This window comes from Ips typographus, linkage group LG12, assembly GCF_016097725.1.
Source record: "Ips typographus isolate SLU linkage group LG12, UJ_Ityp_2.0, whole genome shotgun sequence".
Lineage (NCBI taxonomy): Eukaryota > Metazoa > Arthropoda > Insecta > Coleoptera > Curculionidae > Ips > Ips typographus.
In genome coordinates, this window is record NC_138433.1 from 6,666,852 (window position 1) to 6,685,651 (window position 18,800).

The window sequence follows — 18,800 nt, forward strand, 5'->3', positions numbered from 1 at the left end:
GATTTTCAACACGAAGGTTCTCGGTACCTGATGGCGTCCTTCTGCCGCCATGCTTGGTATCTCTACATTTTCCTGGCTTCCCTGTCTTAAACCTTCAGTTTCGGTGCTCTGACTGGGTGATTTGTGTTTTTTACGGGAGGTAAGGTAGTGTTTCAGCAGGCCGTACAATATGACGCCGATTATTATCCCTCCGATTAGCCACGTTGTCACGCCCAGCCAGTATTCCTGCGTGCCCCCCCCGGGTGCTTGGGGTGCCCCGTTTTCTGTGTGGGCTGCCTGTGCCAATGCGAGTAATGTTGGTCTTCGTAACAGTAAGTAAATTACCGCTATTGACAAGAGATGTTCCACGTGAACATGAAGGAGTGGTTGCCCTGGTGTATTTCCACGTGGGCGAGGTGTTCCTGTTTTTCCCATTCGAGGTCCATGTCTAACCTTACTTCTTTTTCTGAGGTTAGGTTGAAATGTGGCAGGTTTGTGGTCCAGTTACTGTTTAGGCATTCTGATAGGTTATGAAAGGTAGGTAAAAATGCCTGGCTATCTGATGGTTTTAACACGAATGTTTTTAGGTTAGTCCATGCGGCTGGTAGTATGTGCCGTATGGAAGCTGGATTTTCTTCGTCTTTGCAAGGAAATCGTTTTTGGATGACAACGTCCTTGTTTACTAATAGCTGGCATTTGCATGGTAAGTTGATTTTTAATGCTCCTGGTAGTTTTAACATTTCCTCCCCGAGTTTAGTGGTGCTTTTAGGGCAGCTGATTGTCGTGTTAGCTTTTGGGTGTGTGATGAGGAATTCTTCGGACCCTGTTTCAGATATGATCATTAGGTTCGACTGGTGGCAATGCATAGGGCAATGTTCCGCTATATCTTCCACTGTGGATCCATGAAACAGTTTTCGAGCGCACGAAGGGCCTTGCGTTTGGTCGCCCGAGAACCTTGGTAAGTAGCACAGCCTATCTTGAAATGGTTTGCATTCGTGTAGTGCAATGCCTGTGATTTCTTTTAGGACCGTGGTCCCCTGGTTATTTGCTACGGCCATCATCAGTGGTGAGTGCTTTAATGTGCATGTCTGGCCCTGCCATGCGAATGGGTTTGTCTGGAGTTGGAATAGCTGCCACTGGTGATTTTTAGTTACTGTTGGTACCTTGACGTGTACCACCAGCTGTTCTCCGGAGAAGGTGCACTCGCTTATTGGTATACGGAAGTATGATGCTAAGTTGGATACAGGTATGGCTAAATCGATGTTGTCTTTTCCTATCTCGTTCTTTATTTTATTTAGATCGCTCCTTAACGTCTCAGGTTGAATTAGTGACAGTGGTATATGTTTATGCCTACATTCTTGTATTGCGGATTGGCTCCGCATTCTTCTAATTAGTAAGATCATTTTCCTTGCCATCCCCAGATTTGCTTGCATGTTTGCCTCCAGAGACCCTGTCGCTAATTCCCTTCCTGCTATTTCCCTTTTTCGAACCTCGTTTAGGAATTCCTCTAATATGTGCACCCTACTTTCTGTTTTCTTGATTGCCATGTTGGTTTCTTCCTGGCAGCGTTTCTGTTCTTCAGAATGTGTACTGATCAATTTCAGCGTATTACTCATAGTACCATGTAGGGCATTTATATGTGCTTCCAGTTTGCCCTCTTCCATGGACATTGAGTCAAGTTTTTCCTGGGTTGCTACCCCGCAGCAGTAATTAAGCCCGTCCGCAATGAATCCTAGTGAGAACGTTCGTTTCTGACGTTTTGTCTTTCCAGACTCTGACCACTCCGGGTACCAGGCTGCTTTGTATTTGTCCATCTCCACATCTATTGCCCTTTCTAATTCCTCTAAGTGTTTTTTCGCTCTGCAGTATATGTGTTGGCCATTGCTCTCGCAATTATCTGCCTGTCTGACCCCTGGTTCTGTGCTCAGTTTAGGTTCTAACCATGGGATGACGTAAGTCAATGGAATAGTGCCCTCATAAAGTATTGTTTCTGGTAGTGTTTTCCATGTTGCCCCAGCTGATACTTCCACATGCTGTGTAACCGACGTGCCGGGCCTACAAGAATTGTTTTTATTACTGTCTCCGTTCCATGTAGGCCGACCGACTTGTGCTAGTCATTGTTCCTCTTCCTTGCATTCCACGTCCGAATCCCCCTCGGATATGTCTCCCAACGTCCATTCGTCATAGAATGGTAAAATCCTCCCTATGTGTACTATATCCGTTTTTTTCCCTTTTTCTTGTTTTACTTCGTAGTTAACCTCACTGAGTTTCTTTATTATTCTGTAGGGTCCGAACCATCGTAGTAGCAGTTTCTCACTTTTTCCCACCTTCCTGATAGGAATGAATATTTTCACCCTATCTCCTACCTCAAATTCACCATTTCTGTGGTATTTATCATAAATGTCCTTGTCCTTCTCCTGTTTTTTGTGGATATTGTCTACAGCAATTGCCCTTAACAGTAAAGCTTTTTCTCTTAATTCGTTCGTGTTTGATTCGTCCTCAGTTTCTAAAAGGGTGGCGTCTAGTGGGAGTGTGGGGTTTCTTGCGAATATTAGTTGAAATGGGCTAAAACGTGTCGTCTCTTGTTTGGCCGTATTGTATGCAAATGTCACGAAAGGCAGATAAGTGCACCAATCTGTCTGCTCTGTGTTGCAGTATAGTGACAGCATGTCTGCCAACGTTTTGTTTAAGCGTTCAGTTAGGCCGTTGCACGAGGGGTGGTATGCCGTTGTAAAAGTGCTTTTCAGACCCATAATCTGTTGTAGTTCCTGCACTAGTTCGGATTGGAATACCTTGCCTCTATCGCTGAGGATGCTTCTAGGGACGCCGTGAATTAGTATTACACGTTCTAATAGGAACTTTGCCACAGGTCCTGCCTTCCCGTTAGGCAGGGCCGCTGTGATGGCGTATCTTGACGCGTAGTCTGTTACCACCACTATCGTTGTCTTGCCTTGGTTACTCCTCCGGAATGGTCCCAGTAGGTCTATTCCTACCTTATCGAATACTTTGCCCACTTTTATTGGCTGGAGTAACCCTAATGGCTTATCGTTTGTTGGACCTTTCCTTGCTTGGCAGTCCCTACATCCTTTAATGTAATTCCTGACGTCCTTAGTCATAGAATCCCAATAATATTTGGGAGTAAGTCTACTTATGGTTTTTGTTACCCCCATATGTCCGCTAGTAGGAGCGTTGTGAGATTCCCACAAAATTTCCTCCCTCAGTGACCGGGGTATCACGAGTGCGTGTTCCAGTCCTTCCTTCGTTTGTGTTGCTCTATACAGAACGTCCTCCCTCAGCCTAAAATTCTTTATTTTCCGTCGTGTCAGTGCGTCGACGTTTGTTGATTCGGGGTTGCTTATTGCTGATTTTAATTCTAGTATGTCCTTATCTTTATTCTGCAATTCTCCTATGTCTAAAGTTGATATCGTAAAAGTGGGTATATCGTCTAATTCATCTAATTCGACTTCGCTCCATCCTGCCACCGGGTTCCGTGATAGGCAGTCCGCATCTTAGTGCTTACTGCCTTTTTTATAGACTACCGTGTAGTCAAATTCTGCCAACTTGAGAGCCCAACGTGCTAATCTTCTTGAGTGATCTTTTACATTGTGTATCCAGCATAATGCGTGGTGATCTGTTACGATTTTTACAGGGTGTCCATAAATTAGATGCCTTAGGTAGGTCATTCCCCAGACTGCTGCTAATAGCTCCAGCTCGCTGATCGAATAGTTCTTCTCTGCTTTTGACAAGGCCCGGCTTATATATGCTATCGGGTGGTCTTGACCGTCACTGCCTTCTTGGAGCAGAATTGCCCCTATTCCATCTATACAGGCGTCCGTGTGCATTGTACATCCTACATTTGGATTGTAATGTTTTAATACTGGGGATGACGTGAGTTTTTCTTTCAGCAGCTCAAATGCTTTCACTTGATCTTCACCCCAGCAGAATTTGTTCTTTTTTGTGGCCTCATGTAAGGGCCGTGCCAATACCGCGTAATCCTTTATAAATTTCCTATAAAAATTGCATAATCCTAAAAAGCTTTGTAGGTCCTTTGTTTTCTTGGGTGTGGGGAATTGCTTAATTCCTGCAAGCTTTTCTTCCTCTGGGCTTATTCCTTCCTTGCTTACTGTGTAGCCCAAAATCCTTATCTTTTCCTGTAAATATTCGCATTTACTCGGTTTTAAGGTCAGATTGGCTTCTCTCATTTTCTGGAATACTTTTTGTAATTTTGCTAAGTGTTCCTCTAAGTTCTCTGAATAAATAATAATATCATCCAGATAAATTAGTATGTCCTTCCATTTTAGGTCCCTAAATATTCTATCTGCAAGTTGTTGGAAGGTTGCTGGTGCATTGCATAGACCAAAGCTTAACACGTTGAATTCGTATGATCCATGTCCCTGTGCCGTGAATGCCGTGTATTGTTTGGATGACTCCTCTATAGGTATCTGCCAGTAACCCGAAAACATGTCCAAAGTCGTGAAGTACTTGGCATTCCCCATGTATGTGAGAATGTCATCGATTTGTGGTATCGGGTAACACGACTTTTTGGTGACCGGGTTTATAGTTCTTTTGTAATCCACGCAGAACCTCGTGGTGCCATCTTTCTTTTTTACTAGTACAACGGGGCTTGCCCACGGCGAGTGGCATGGTCTTATTACTCCGCATTCGAGCATTTCTTTTATTTGTGTGTCAATGATTTCCCGCTCGGATTGTGAGACTCTATAAGGGCGGCATTTTACTGGTTTGTCTTCTGTCACTTCTATTTTGTGCTCTATAAGTTGTGTTTTGCCCATAAATTTTGGTGACTTGCAAAACACATCCTCATATTCAACCAGTAGGTCCTCTAGTTCCCTTTTGAACTGCTCATCCCTAATGTGGTCCAGTTTGTGGTCTTCTAATGTCACCACTTCTTCGTCTACTCTCTGAGTTGTACAGAGTGCTGTTGTGCTCAAGCCACTGGGCTCTTCTAGCCGTGCCACCGTTGTATCTTTGTAAATAACCCTTCTAGTTGGCCCTAGGTTCTTGAGGGTCAGTGATATAGAGTCTTTGGCTCTTTCTAGGTTGCACAGTAGGTTGTTGCGTACTAGCCATCCCTCATTTTGTACTACCAACATTTCTGTAGACAAGGGTATTTCCGGTGACGTTTTGATGGTTTTTTCCTCTCCTGGCTTCAGGGTGTAATCTTCATTGGCCTTCAGCTTAATTATCACGTGGTCATCGTTTTTTATGTAGTTTGGCAGGGTGTTCCAGGAGCTGGTTTCTTGTGTCTTGATTTTTCTTGGTCGGGGTTCTTTATTTTTTGAAACCAGCACCGTCACACTTGTTTCCCTGAATGTCTCATACAGAAGGTCTTTAAGCTTTTCCCAATCTGACTCGCTGTTTGCGGATGTCAATCTAGGTATAGCCACCTTACTTATTTTATTTTGTACTGCCCAATCTTTCAATTTCCTGCAGCACTGTTGTAGCGTATGAGTAGGTATGTATTCGTTCCCTTCCTCTTTCACTATCATCTGTAGGGTATGTCTGTTTTTGTTAAACAAACTGACCACGCTCCCTACGGGTAGTTTTTCTGTGTTGTGATCTGCCAAATGGTCCCTGATGGCTTTTCCTACTCCTCTATCTCTACTGGGAGCCGAAGAGACTGCAAAGGCCCATGCAGTGCTGCTTGGAAGACTGAAGATGGACCCCGGCATTTCCTGGACCACCTCTGTCCAGTTTCGTGTTATGCCTGGTTTTTTGGGTGCAGGATTTCGCTTTCCCCCGAGCGTTAATACTAAGTCCCGATTTAGGGTGAGTGTGTTAGATATTAAGCAAATTGCTGCCTGCATTTCCCTTAAGAATTCCACTCCCAAAATGAGGGGTTGTGGTGTATTCTCTAATATTGTTGCTCTAATTTCCAATTTTCTCATGTAGTTCCCTCTGAGCTCCAGTGATGCCATTGTTTCGCCTAGACTTTTTACTTTTTGGCCGGCTGCTGTTACAAGCAACGTGGGTGGGCCTCCGGTTCTACGTTTCTTGTCAACTAGGAGATGGCTTATCACATTTAGTTCTGCGCCCGTGTCGATGATCGCTGGTACGTAACAGTCATTTACAACCGTATTAATATACAGTATTTTGTAGCACGTCGGGCCCCGAGTGGAGAGGGTGACGGGGCTTAGTTTTGCCACCCCCTGGAGTTTGGGTGTTGCTGTCTACTTCTGCAAACAGCAGCAAAGTGGCCTATTTTGCCGCAGTTGTAGCATCTAGGCCTGTTATCGTACGTTCTAGTGGGTTGCTGCTGTCTTCCAGGATTCCCAGCCTGGGGAGTGCCATAGACTCTCCTGGGTGGTGGAGGGGTTCTAACCTGGCGGGAATTGTAAAAGGGTGGCTGTCTTTGCTCTGTTGGCCCATAGTCTCTCCTAGGCGGCGGCGGGGTTCTGTACGAGCGGTTATTGTCAAATGGAGGTTGTCTTTGCGCTACTGGCCCATGGGCCTCTTCTTCTGTCTGGCGCTGTGGTCTGAAGGTAAGTGGCGCTGAGCATTCTTCAGGGGCGTTATCAATAGTAGCGCAAAGCTTTTTGACCTCGTCCAAATTTCTGGGTGGGTTATTGGGAAAATTCGTCAGCCAGTAGTATTTGGCTTTTGGTATGTCTCTTAACCCATTCTGAAAAATATCTAGGAATTCGTCGAGGTCCAGGCTTTCCCTGTATTCCTCGTATAGTACCCGTAGATCGTAAAAGAAATTTTTTGTTTGTTCTAGGTCCCTCTGTTTCCTTTGCTTCACCTTTGCCAGCAGATGGCGACTGTGGTTACCGTCGCTAAATTCTGTTTTAAATGCCTGACAGATGTGTAGCCAATTGCTTTCGGGGTTTGCTGCCTTATACTCTCTATACCAAATGTTTGCAGCACCCTGCAGGTACGAATGGAAGTATAGGATTTTTAGGGCATCGTTCCAACTATTTGCCACCGCTGTTCGTTCATACGTTCCGATAAATTGGGGTGCTGAATCGCTACCAGGGTTGAACGTCGGCGGGCTGATAAACTGAGGTAATGCGGGTGTTTTCTCCCCTGCCTCTACAGCCGAAATGGTAATGTCCGCCATTTCCCTTGATCTCCTAATGCCTTCAAATGGTTTATCTCTTTTTTCAGGTTGTACCTGTGTTCCTGCCTCTATTACTGTATTTTCCAGATCGTTTTCTGGTTCTTGTAGCTGCTCGATGTCTTCCCTTCTTGTATTTACAAGCGTAAGGGTTAGGTAATCTGTTTCTTGCATCCAAGGGTCTCCTACGCTTGAGCTCCTGTGCCTTGGTTGAAAGGGGCTGCTAGGATTTGCTGATCTCAAGTTGTACGCTTTTCTCATTCCTGTTAGGGCGTACGGCTTGGTTTGGCCACAGATATGGAGATCAGTAGCCCCGGGATTCAACACGGCGCCTCCACCATGTCACGTTTTGGGGGTGGCGTAGGAAGAGAAACAACAATCGTAGCTCAAGTATGTGGACTTTATTTAATACTTCGATTACACTAAATAGATCTTACCCCCAGACTAGGAGGGCCGCTAACACCGCCGCTGGCGGGACGCGCATGGAACACTTTCTGAGAGGGGGTGTGTCGATGCGTGGGTGTGGGGGAATGGGCGTAAGGCCTTCTGAAGTGCCGCCAAGCGGTACCCTCTCGATACGAGCTGGGTCCCCTATGTCCGGCACGCCCAAAGGACTTACTTAAGGCCCTGCAAGCCCTCTTGAAGTGTCGCCAAGCGAAACCCTCTCGATACGAGCTGGGAACCCCTTTGACCGACACGCCCAAAGGACTTGCTTCAAGTACTGATAGGTTCAAGAGTTCGGACGGTCACCTCAGGGTTGCGTAAGAACTCTCGTCTTTTCAGCCTGGATTCCAAGAAGGTATCGAGCCGTCCGGGCACTAGGAAGTTCGGACTGATGCTCGATAGACCGACCCAGAGACCAGTAATCTTCGATGGCTTGAGACGCCGATTAAATACTCATCTCATGACCCCAATTTGCCGGTCTCGCTGATTCGGCAGTGTACTGGGGGAGACCGGGGCCAGCCTAGGTAACGGAACATGGTGCAACTTATGTTAATCGTGACAATATTACATGCTCAACTCCGTCCTGGACTTGAGAAAGAACCGCTCCCAATCCAAAATCAGAAGCGTTACACTGTATACAAAACGGCTGGTCAAAATCAGGACAGGACAAAACTGGGGCTTTAATCAAATGTTCCTTTATCATATTAAAAGCAGTTTCACAATCCGAATCCCAAACGAATCTGGCATTCTTACACGTCAGGCGAGTCAAAGGCGAGATAACCGTCGAAAAATTTGGCACAAATCGCCGATACCAAGAAGCAAGACCTACAATTCGGCGAATATCAGATACATTCTTAGGGGTCGGAATCTGCAAAATAGCATCAATCTTCGCCGGATCAACGAGCAATCCTGAAGCATTTACAATATATCCCAAATATTTGAGCTCAGACTTTACAAAATTACACTTGTCTCTATTCAAGGTAAGGCCAGCTTTAGTTACACGAGAAATAACTTCCCTCAGAACTCTTATATGTTCATCAAAAGTGGACGTGCAAATAATAACATCGTCCAGATAAACAAAAACGTTCTTCTCCAAGTCTACTCCAACGACCCTATCAATCAACCGTTGCCACACTGCAGGTGCGTTGGTTAACCCAAAAGGCATACGCTTAAACTGGAAAAGACCGCGTGACGGGACGGTAAAAGCTGTAAGAGGACGGGATTCTTTAGACACTGGTATTTGCCAATAGGCGGATTTAATGTCCAGAGTGCTCAAATACCGAGCATCGCGCAACTTATCAAGAGTGGCCGAGACATAAGGAATTGGATATGCGTCTGGCACGGTAACCTTGTTAAGTTGACGGTAGTCTACACAAAAACGCCAACCACCAGTTTTCTTTTTTATCATCACGATTGGTGAAGACCATGGAGATTCTGAAGGTTCAATGATATCATCAGCAAGCATCTGCTCCAGTTCGGAATTTACTTCGGTTTGTAACGCTTTCGAAAGAGGATAGTAGCGTTGTTTAATCGGGGAAGAATTTGTTTTAATAACCAACTCGACCAGAGTAGTGCAACCCAGCTTGGAGCCGCCCGGAGGAAAAATTTCCCCAATCAATGTTTCAAGAATCTCCCTCTGCAATACGGACAAGGAACTCGCAGACTGAATGGCAGCCAGCTCGACTCTATCATGACCCGCTCGATCGGCAAAAGTCCACTCGCCGCTGAACATATCAGGAACGATTCGCATTTTAGTCCACAAGTCAATTCCAAGAATTAACGTAAACGGCAGCTCAGGAACCACCAGAACGTCCAGTAAAATGACACGATCCTGCAACGAAATGGGTAAAGGGACGGTACCCAAAACAACACAACTTTGACCGTTAGCTACGGTACACTGAGGAATCTCACACGACTGAAGGGTACAAAGAGATTTCAAAATGGACCAACCCGCCGAACCAACAATAGTGCGCGACGCGCCGCTGTCCAACAATCCCAACAGTGTCTTACCAAAAATATTTACATTTAGAAAGGGGCGCTGGTCACCTTGGGCGTGTGCTAAAACATAGTCCAATACAGCCAGTGATTGAAACTTCACAGACTCACTAGTGACCGTTTTAGAAGAATCTGAACGAGGAAGACAGTCTACGACCTCGTCGGCCTGTCGTTTTTTTGACATCGACCACAAGACCTCAAGGTTGTCTGCTTCTCACCACAACGGTAACAAAATAGCCTTCTAGGTGCGGCACATTGTCGAAATCTATGACCCGTCTGATCGCAATTCCAACACACTGATTGAGGCGGATCGCGCTGCTCCACTCCCCGTGACTGAGAAAGATCACTCACTGCGCTGATCTGTGCAGACGGTTTGTGATAAGCTAACGATGGTTCAAGCAAAGCTCGATAGTTAGTGGAGGGCGGTGTAAACCTCTGGACTCTCGACTCTGTTTCCTCAATAGCTCGACTCAGTGCCAGCAACTCATTCATAGATTGGATTTTATGGGTTGACAATTGAACTTGTATATACGGTAAGAGATTTCTTTTGACAATATTAACTTTGGCTTCTTCAGGCTGCGGTTCAGGAAGTTTTCGAAAAAGATTCTCCATTGCAACGATGAAGGTCAAGACACGTTCCTGGACCCCCTGAGTTCGTTTACGAATCTCGTCCCATAAGCTATAGACATAATCGTAAGGCTGAAAAGAATCTCGCAATTGGTGAACCAAGTCCTCCCAGTCGACAAATCTCCTGGTACGAAGCCACAACAAAGCATCACCAGTAAAAAGCTCAGGTGCAGAGCGCAATAAATGATCCTTCGAAACTCCTCGAGACAATCGTAACTCCTCGATTCTCTCCAGAAAATCATTGACGCTAGTATGCCCATTGTAGGTTACATTCCAACGACTAATGTCATGTCGACCCGGAAACGTCTCAGAACCAGATGACAAATAAGACGGCCCAAAATTGCGAACTGGAGTGTCGCCTATCCCAAGTACTCTACGAGCCAACTCAGCTACCGATAACGATCTAGTTAAATCGTCCTGCAAGGTGGAATTTCCAGTAGGTAAATGATGAGGTTGATGAGGTGGTGATCTTGTGCGCTCGAAACGAACTTGCGCGTTTTTTTCCTCATGGTTGTCCAAATAATTTCTTGTTGACTGTCTGTCCCTCAATAAGTTAAGGTTATCAGCGACGACGAAAGTTTCACGACCAACAGGTTGGCTACTCGACCCACCAAAGGCAGCTCGTCTGATCTCTGCCATATTACTCTCAACATTGACTTGTTGCCAAGGTTCAACTCCTGCTGTATCGTTGAGTGTTCGATGGTTCTGGAAACGACGATACGGATCCTGATAAGTGGCATTGTCAAAAGCATTGGTCTCGCTCCTCGAAACTCGACAACCACTGCGCGCTACCATAGCGTCACCTACTTCGATTCCTGAAGCGGTATTGGTTGGCGGTAAACCTGATGTCAATCGAGACGAAGTGGCAGGATGAACGTCTAACCTTGAAGAAACGCCGGCAAAACCGACAGACAATCCATCGGGGACTCGTATAAGTCGTCGAGCTTCCCTAGAAACCTCTTGAGCTTCAGATGCCTCAGGCGTTTGACGTGGATCCTCGTCCAAAACAATGAGATCATGACTGACCGGTACGTCAGTGTCATTACCTTGTTCCTCATTTACGCTCCTCAAATTGGATAAGTCCTCCATAGCTCTTTGCTCCAACCTTTCTAACCAAATTTGCAAGTTTTTACAGCGATGGAAAGTGTCCTCTTTTATCCCTTCATCCTCTGGCGTGGTAGGGTGTACTCTTTGCAACCTATGCAGCACATGAACCAGAATTGTATTCAGTCGTTTAACCTCATTAGCTTGATTGTCTGAAGAACACAGCCGTATATCCCTTTCCATTGCAAATACTTTTCCTCTACAGAGACATAGTTCACTCTCTACTCCAAATCTGGTATCAGACGGTGGCTGTAACTGACCCTGCTTCTCACTGCGCAATACCTCGCGTAAAGTTGCACGTTTCTGTGCAAAGCTCCCAGTGGTAGGTAAGCCCCTAATACACAGTTCGTATTTAAGCTCTTCACTAGCAAGATGGTTTACATCCATGATGATCAGTTTTCCTCGCTAAATATACCAATATAGAGAACTTAATACAACAAAAGAAAAATTTCAAAAATTTCACTTACGAGCAACTTAATGCCACAACCCAACTCCTCCTAACAAAACAAAAAAAAAACAACCACTTGCAATAAATACAGAACAAAAAAAAGGGAAAAACAAAAAAAAAAAAACCTCTAAATCAGTCACTGATATAATAAAAGATCACCAATTATAAGTCACTACCTTGACAATACTCCCTGTAAATGTCCTTATATATATATATATATGTATGTCCTCCCCTGTAAATATTCTGTCTAAATGAAGTTACCAAAATTTAACCACGTTGGGCGCCAAATTTGTAACAATAGAATTTGCTAGATTGGAACATACTAACCGAAAGATTCTATTTTACAAAACAAGATTGGGTGGTCACGGGACCTCTTCAAGCCACTCGGTGAATGCCCCAGGCTAACTACTCACGGAGAGTGGTGTAGGTTAACAAGCTAAATTTCAATGGCGCCACCCACTTTGCACCGTCGTGTAGGGCTTGAGAAGAGCAGTAAACGAACGCTAAAGCGGGAAATCCCCAAACGCTAGACCAAATATCAGTAATGCAAAATACGAATCTTAAATAATACCACCAAGTACCCCGTTTTATGGCAAAGGCCTCTTCTTTATTTAAAAACAAAATTAACGACTGTCAAAAATTAAAAGTATACGGTTAATGTACTGAGTGACAATTCAGAACCTAACCTTAAAATGTCAAGTTTAAAAGCACAGCAATATGTTCCACATGTTGTGTATGCTATTTGTAATCAAATCAGTTTACAAAAAGGGAGATTAAATGGTTATTTTAATGATGGACTCAAAGTTGGGTATTTGGGAATACGGAACCTTAACTACGGTACAAGTCTGGATAGGTGAGTGTTAGATTGTGTTCACAGAAGGTTGGCAAAAGAAAAAGGTAACCTTCAATCAAATATTTTAGATCAAATTAGACAAACTTGTGCTTTCAAGCAGCACTGGACCCCAACTAAATGCATTTAGTGTGAGCTTACAAACCCAAAAATCTTAGTAAGCACACTCTCACTGGTAATGGAGGATGTCAAAGTTCCTTTCTACTACTATATATCGACTGCTTGTGCTCAATGGTGAATTAGAGACCAGGAAACTGTGTTTGCAGCCTGCAGATCTGCTTATGACTAGACTGACCTTATTTCAAGATTGCTAATACTCCCTGGACACTTCAGTTAATGCTGCACAGGCAGGCCTAATGTGTCAACTAATCAGGACAGCTTAAACTCTCAACAAGGGCTGATTGCAAGTGTATGTGCTGGTGTTCGTTGAGTTGGTGTTCGTTGAGTTGGTGATCGATTGTGTCAAGTGCTGTTTTCCTTGTGGAGCACCGGAGGTAAAAGTGGGAAAGGAAAAAGCCTAGAAAACATGTTCTAGGTACAATGACCGTCAAGCACGCTAGGATTGACAATAGCAACCTACATTAAGTGAGTATTTACAAGCACAATTGCAACTTAAACTTACCCGAGTTGTTGATGGGCTTTTCCTGGCAATACAAAATAGGAATTTACCAAAGTCTTTTCTTTAAATCCCCAAGAAGGTATTTCAGAAACTTAATTCTATATTTTTAAAGACTGATGAACCTACTTTGATTTGAAAAATCCGCTCAAGCGTTAATGGTTAGTGTCCACCATGTGGAATCAAAACCCAAAAAGAAAATGGCAGTTTGCCTAAACTAGATTCTAGACCATTCTTAAGTTAAGCTGCAATTGGTCAAAATAGACACCTGTGATAAAACTATTTTACCATTGGTCGTTAATTTGAACTCTAAATATGACAGAATACAAAACCACAAAATCAATACATCAATCAATACAGTCAACCGTCGCTGAACCATCATGTCAATGTCAAACCAGAGAATGTTTACATGTATTTATTTAGTGAAATTAAAGTTTTATGTTATTACTATCTTTAATGTTAGATTACTTTAGAAGAAGTGAAACATTTTGCTTACTTGCTCAGATAGTGCGTGAATTAGTTAAAAAAAAGGTAATTTGTGACAGCCGGCCTACTGTAAATTGCAGTAGAATAGCAAAATGTAAGTACCCCCCCAAAATCAAAGAAAACAAACCTTTTGCCAAAAAAAACCCGTAACAGGTTGTCAGGTAAACTGCGTGCCATTATCGGACAAAACGGTTCGTGGGCACCCAAATTTAGTTATAACTTCGTCGTACAAAGCTTGGCTTACAGCTCGAGCCGTTGCTTTCCTAATTGCTCGACATTGTACCCACTTAGTAAATCGGTCTTGAAACACTACCAAGTAATTGTTCCCTTTTGCAGAACGTGGTAACGGGCCAACTAAATCGGTACAGACGGTTTCCCAGGGGCGGTTATTTCGTGACGGTTGCATGTACCCAGGAGGTGCTTGTTGCGATACTTTATAACGCTGACAAGAAGGACAATTGCGGACGTAATTTGCAATATCCCGCATCATTCCCGGCCAATAATAGCGCTGGGCTATACGGACGGTGGTTTTTGCAATCCCAAAATGCCCGGCGGCCGGCTCATCGTGGTTTTACTGAAGAATGGCCGCCCTAGCGGTTTTAGGGACGCAAAGTTTCCACGAACTGGCAGACTCTGCAGACGTGACTTCGTTTAAATCCCAAAAATGGCGGTAGAGACGATTTTAACACAGTAGTCAGGGAAATTTTTGGGATTCGCTTCGACCGCCGCCATCTTGGCGCTATACCAGGAGCACGGTTCAAAATTTTCGATCAGCGCTATGGATTCGGGTGGATCGCCAACCGAGTTGGACGGCACGGGGTCCCGAGATAGAGCGTCAGCTACTTTATTCAATACCCCCTTTCAGTACTTGATTTCGAAATCAAACTGTTGGAGATAAATACTCCAACGAGCTATCGGCCAGATGGGCTTTTTAGAGAGTGCAACCAATGTAAGGACTGGTGATCCGTCACCACGGTAAAACGGTAGCCTTCAGGGTACGGTCTCATACCAAGCATTCTTTCTCGGTCACCGAAAACTTCCGTTCAGTAGCTGTCAACGTTCTGCTAGCATAAGCGATAATGTGATCGCCATTGGAATCATGCTGTATTAATGCAGCACCCAGCCCATGATCCGACGCATCCGTTTGTAGTACAAACGGCCGGGAAAAATCTGGACAAGCCAAAATGGGGGCTTCGATTAAGCACTTTTTCAGCTGCTCAAATGCATCCTGCTCGTCCGCTGACCAAGACCACTGCACTCCCTTCTTTAAAAGTCGGTTTAGAGGAGAAGCAATTTTGGAAAAGTCCTTGACAAAACGGCGGTACCAGGATGCAACACCGAGAAAACGGCGAACGCCTCTCAGAGCCGGCAGTTCCTGAATAGCCGACACTTTTTCTGGATCGGTACGGATACCACTGGACGTAACCAGGTGGCCCAGGTAACGGAGGGATTTCCGACCAAATTGACATTTATCCGGATTCAGGCGCAAGTTCGCAGCTCGGAGACGACGGAAAACCTCGGACAGATTGTCTCGATGTTGTTCAAAGGTTTCCCCAAGAACAATAATGTCGTCCAGATACGCAAAACAGTACGGATCCATATCGGGGCCGATGACTATATCCATTAATCGTTGAAACGTAGCGGGAGCTGAGTGTAAACCAAATGGCATGACTTTGAATTGAAACAAGCCCATGCCCGGCACCGTGAATGCGGTAATTGGTTTGCTAGCTTCATCGAGAGCTACTTGCCAGTAACCCTGTTTCAAGCCAATACTGGATATAAAACGGGCACGGCGGAGTTTGTCCAAGATTGAATTAATAAATGGTAACGGGTATGCATCTTTTCGGGTAACGTCATTGACTTTTTGGAAGTCAATACAGAAACGGTGCTTACCATCCTTTTTACGGACAATTACTACAGGGGAACTCCACGGACTGGTTGACGGCTCAATAATACCGTCTTGCAACATCTGCTTTACCTCGGTATTAATAATCTCCTGCGTACGAGGATTGCGAGGGTGATAGCGTTGCTTAATCGGCTCGGTTTTTTCCAAATGAATGGTATGTGTGGTTAGTGGAGTTACGCCTCTAATTCGGTCAAACTTTGGAAGTTCGGTGTTTAAAAACTGTTGCAGTCTGGCGTTTTCGGTTTCGGTTAACGTTAAAGGCTCAGGCGGTTCAATGGTGTTGACTGGACTAATCTTTTGCGGTATACGGACTGGTCTGGGGCTTATTATTTGTACAGCCCTTGTCTGCAAATTTACTTGAAAAGGATGTTTTCCTAGTAAGTCCATACCAAGTACGATAAATACGGTTAACCCTGGTAAATAGTGCAACACCTCCGTTACAGTAGGGTAACCCTCAAAAGTCAGTTTGACCCTGAAAGCCTCGGTAATATCTACCTTACTGCCATTTGCAACTTTATCGTTTTCAACGGCTGGACGGAGAGGTGTGCAATCGTGCTTGAGACACAACTGTCGTACCACGGCCCCTACGTATGAACGGGCAGCACCAGTGTCTACTAATGCCATAAATTCTGTGTCAAACATTTTGACAGAAATGTGGGGTCGATTGTCAGTGGTCAGGAAAGCATTCAGGGCGGTGACTGCTGGTATATCAGCAACAGATGGCACTGGGACGGTCGGTACGGTAAGGTTTGGTGTTGCGGTCGGAAGAACATAGTCTTTTGTGCCAGAATCGTTAACAAACGTCTCGGTCGGTACAGGGTAACTGGTAATAACGTTAGGTACTTTAGTAACTGGAGTAACGTCACGCTTATGTCTGCTAACGGTCGGTACGGTACAACAGGTTACAGACACGGTCGGTACGGTAATGTTAATTTTATCGGCGGTATACTTGGGTACGGTACAACAGGTGACAGGAACAGGTGGTACGGTACGACAGATGTCAGGAACAGGCAGTACGGTATGACAGGTGACAGGAACAGGTGGTACGGTATGACAGGTGACAGGAACAGGTGGTACGGTATGACAGGTGACAGGAACAGGCGGTACGGTATGACAGGTGACAGGCACAGGCGGTACGGTATGACAGGTGACAGGTACAGGCGGTACGGTAAAGTTAACTGGAGTAACGGTCGGTGGGACGGGGTTTAACGGCTGAACGGTATTTACAAGGGACGGCTCACAGGCGGTAACGGTCGAAACAGGGTGGGTCGAGGCTGTTACGTCGGGCGGTTGTGCTTTCCTCGCATTGTCACAACGCCCTTTTAGTTTTCCGGCCGTGCACAATTACAATGCCGAGACTGTACACCTGGTTTCCCACATCTGGAACAGAACAGACGGGGCGGACGGGTACATTCGGTACGGAAATGCCCGGTCTCTCCACATCGCCAACATATTCGGGGGTGGGTGTTGAGGCGACCTGTTGTGCGTTGTATCGAGGAACGGGTTGTTGCGAGTCTGTCGACTCACCTCATTTGGTCGTGGGCGGCCTGGTACGGTAACTCGTGTCTCGGGTACGTGTAGTGACTTAACGGCTGATTACTATTCACTCTAGTAAACTCAGGTTGGGTGCGGTGACTACATGCCTCTGCCTGCCTCACCTCCTCTAAGAGGCGTTCGGTCTCTCGGGCTTTCTGTGACAGAGTTAACACATCGTAAAAGTCGGTCGAACCATCTGTCTTAATTGTGGTGTCATATTGCGGTACAACCAACTTAACTCCTGTTCGGGTGTAATACTCCCATGTCGGCGGATCATAGTTTGTAAGTCAGTAAAGTACAGACTGACGGATTCCCCTTGCAATCGGCGGCTTATCTGTGCCACAAGATCATCATAGTAATCCAGAGGGTAATAAAAAGTGCGGAAATCAGCCTCAAACTGCTGCCACGTCGCCCAACGGTGCCGGTTGTTTCGGAACCACAGTAGGGCATTCCCCCCCCACATTGGGGGGGGGGGGTAGTACCCCACGTCGATGGTGTTGTAAAAATAGGGACGGTCGTCGTAAGAGACTCGGTAACTTTAACTACTACGGTAGTCGGGGGTAAAGTTACTGTGGTAGCGGTCGGATCGGTATAAACTGCAGGAAAAGTAAATGGTGAAGTTTTGACTATCGGGGTTGATTCTCAACCCACTAAGTAGGTAATTAGGCGTTTCCTTAATACCTCTGTGGTGCCACTGGTGTCTAATCCAATCTTGGATAATTCAACTATCAAAGCGTCTTTCCTGAGCTGGCAAACGTACGCAATTTTGGAGTCCATCGGTTCGGTGCCGCTTGAGCAGGCGGCTGCAGTGGTGGCGGCGGTGACGGTTAACGGTAAACTATCTTTTTGGTCGGTATCCATGACAACCCAGGCTACACGGTATATTTAAACTCGGGTAAAAAAGAAACAAAGCCGGATTGGTTAAAGACAATTTTTTTGGTGAATTGCAAAGCGGTGATCAAGCTCGGTTAGTACAGTTATCCTAAGCTATTAACCACAACAAAGTTACACGTTTATATTGAAAAGGAAATAAAAAACGGTTAATTGAGACACTGTCATCTCAAAACTCAAAACGTGGTCCCTGCTCGGGCGCCAAATTTGTGACGCTCTTTTGTTGGGGATTCAAATCAAATGCCCCTTTTGACACTAGTCTGATGTTAATTGCCTCGGGCGCCACCTGGTTTCAAATAACCGCGGAGCGTAAACCAGGAAAACGCTCCGTCTACCGGGGTAGCTTTTAAGACAGCCGAAGAAGGAAAGCGGTCGCTAAGGTTTTGCAAGGCTGACAGACCCAATGAAAGATTGAAGGAAATTAATTTACAAGCTAACCGGGTCGTGTTTCCAAAAGAACTAAAATAGCAATCAACACTTTGAAACAATTAAACAAAAATTATGCCTACGGGCCTACGGTGGTTAACGTACACAGAACCAACCGTAAAGCAAATGTCGGAATCCTAACGGTCTCTTAAGTCCTCAACAGTAACTAAAGCAAGTGAAAGATGAGAGAGAGCGTGTAAGTTTGTTTTAAGCGATCAATTTCAACCAAAAGCGTGTAAGTCGGGACGCGGGTGACAAAGCAGCTACACGTACCAGTAAAAGCGGTCAAATAATAGGCGTACGCGTTAACGGTGTCTACGGCAGCTGTCCTGGTGGTTAAGGCCAGGAGAAATCCAGGTGCTAGCTACGGGTAACAGGGAGAAACCGTCGGGTCCTTACGAACACACCACGGCCAAC

At 45.3% G+C, this 18,800-nt stretch overlaps 1 protein-coding gene and 2 long non-coding RNA genes across 10 annotated transcripts in view; 2 read left to right on the forward strand and 1 right to left on the reverse strand.

Annotated features, from left to right (window-relative positions):
* The window catches only part of LOC145736752 (uncharacterized), a 200,977-nt gene that overhangs the window by 94,218 nt on the left and 87,959 nt on the right, over positions 1-18,800 (reverse strand). The window lies entirely within an intron of this gene.
* LOC145736468 (uncharacterized) lies at positions 114-7,106 on the forward strand. 8 transcript variants are annotated; one of them, XR_014179961.1, is made up of 11 exons: positions 114-139; positions 199-311; positions 456-516; positions 567-682; positions 737-937; positions 1,005-1,045; positions 1,130-1,225; positions 4,281-5,766; positions 5,890-6,049; positions 6,097-6,479; positions 6,716-7,106. XR_014179961.1 is itself a non-coding variant. In XM_081990922.1 (8 exons), the coding sequence occupies exons 5-8, from the start codon at positions 840-842 to the stop codon at positions 1,367-1,369; spliced, it is 327 nt and encodes a 108-aa protein (XP_081847048.1). In that variant the 5' UTR covers positions 114-139; positions 199-311; positions 456-516; positions 567-682; positions 737-839; the 3' UTR covers positions 1,370-2,456. The 8 variants fall into 8 exon arrangements, 3 of the variants coding, with proteins under 3 accessions (XP_081847048.1, XP_081847050.1, XP_081847049.1); XR_014179959.1 differs by having other exon boundaries at positions 6,716-7,096; XR_014179957.1 differs by having other exon boundaries at positions 1,005-1,225; positions 6,716-7,096.
* On the forward strand, positions 7,542-7,905 carry LOC145736639 (uncharacterized). The gene is made up of 2 exons (XR_014180066.1): positions 7,542-7,782; positions 7,838-7,905. It is a non-coding gene; the product is annotated as an uncharacterized LOC145736639 (long non-coding RNA).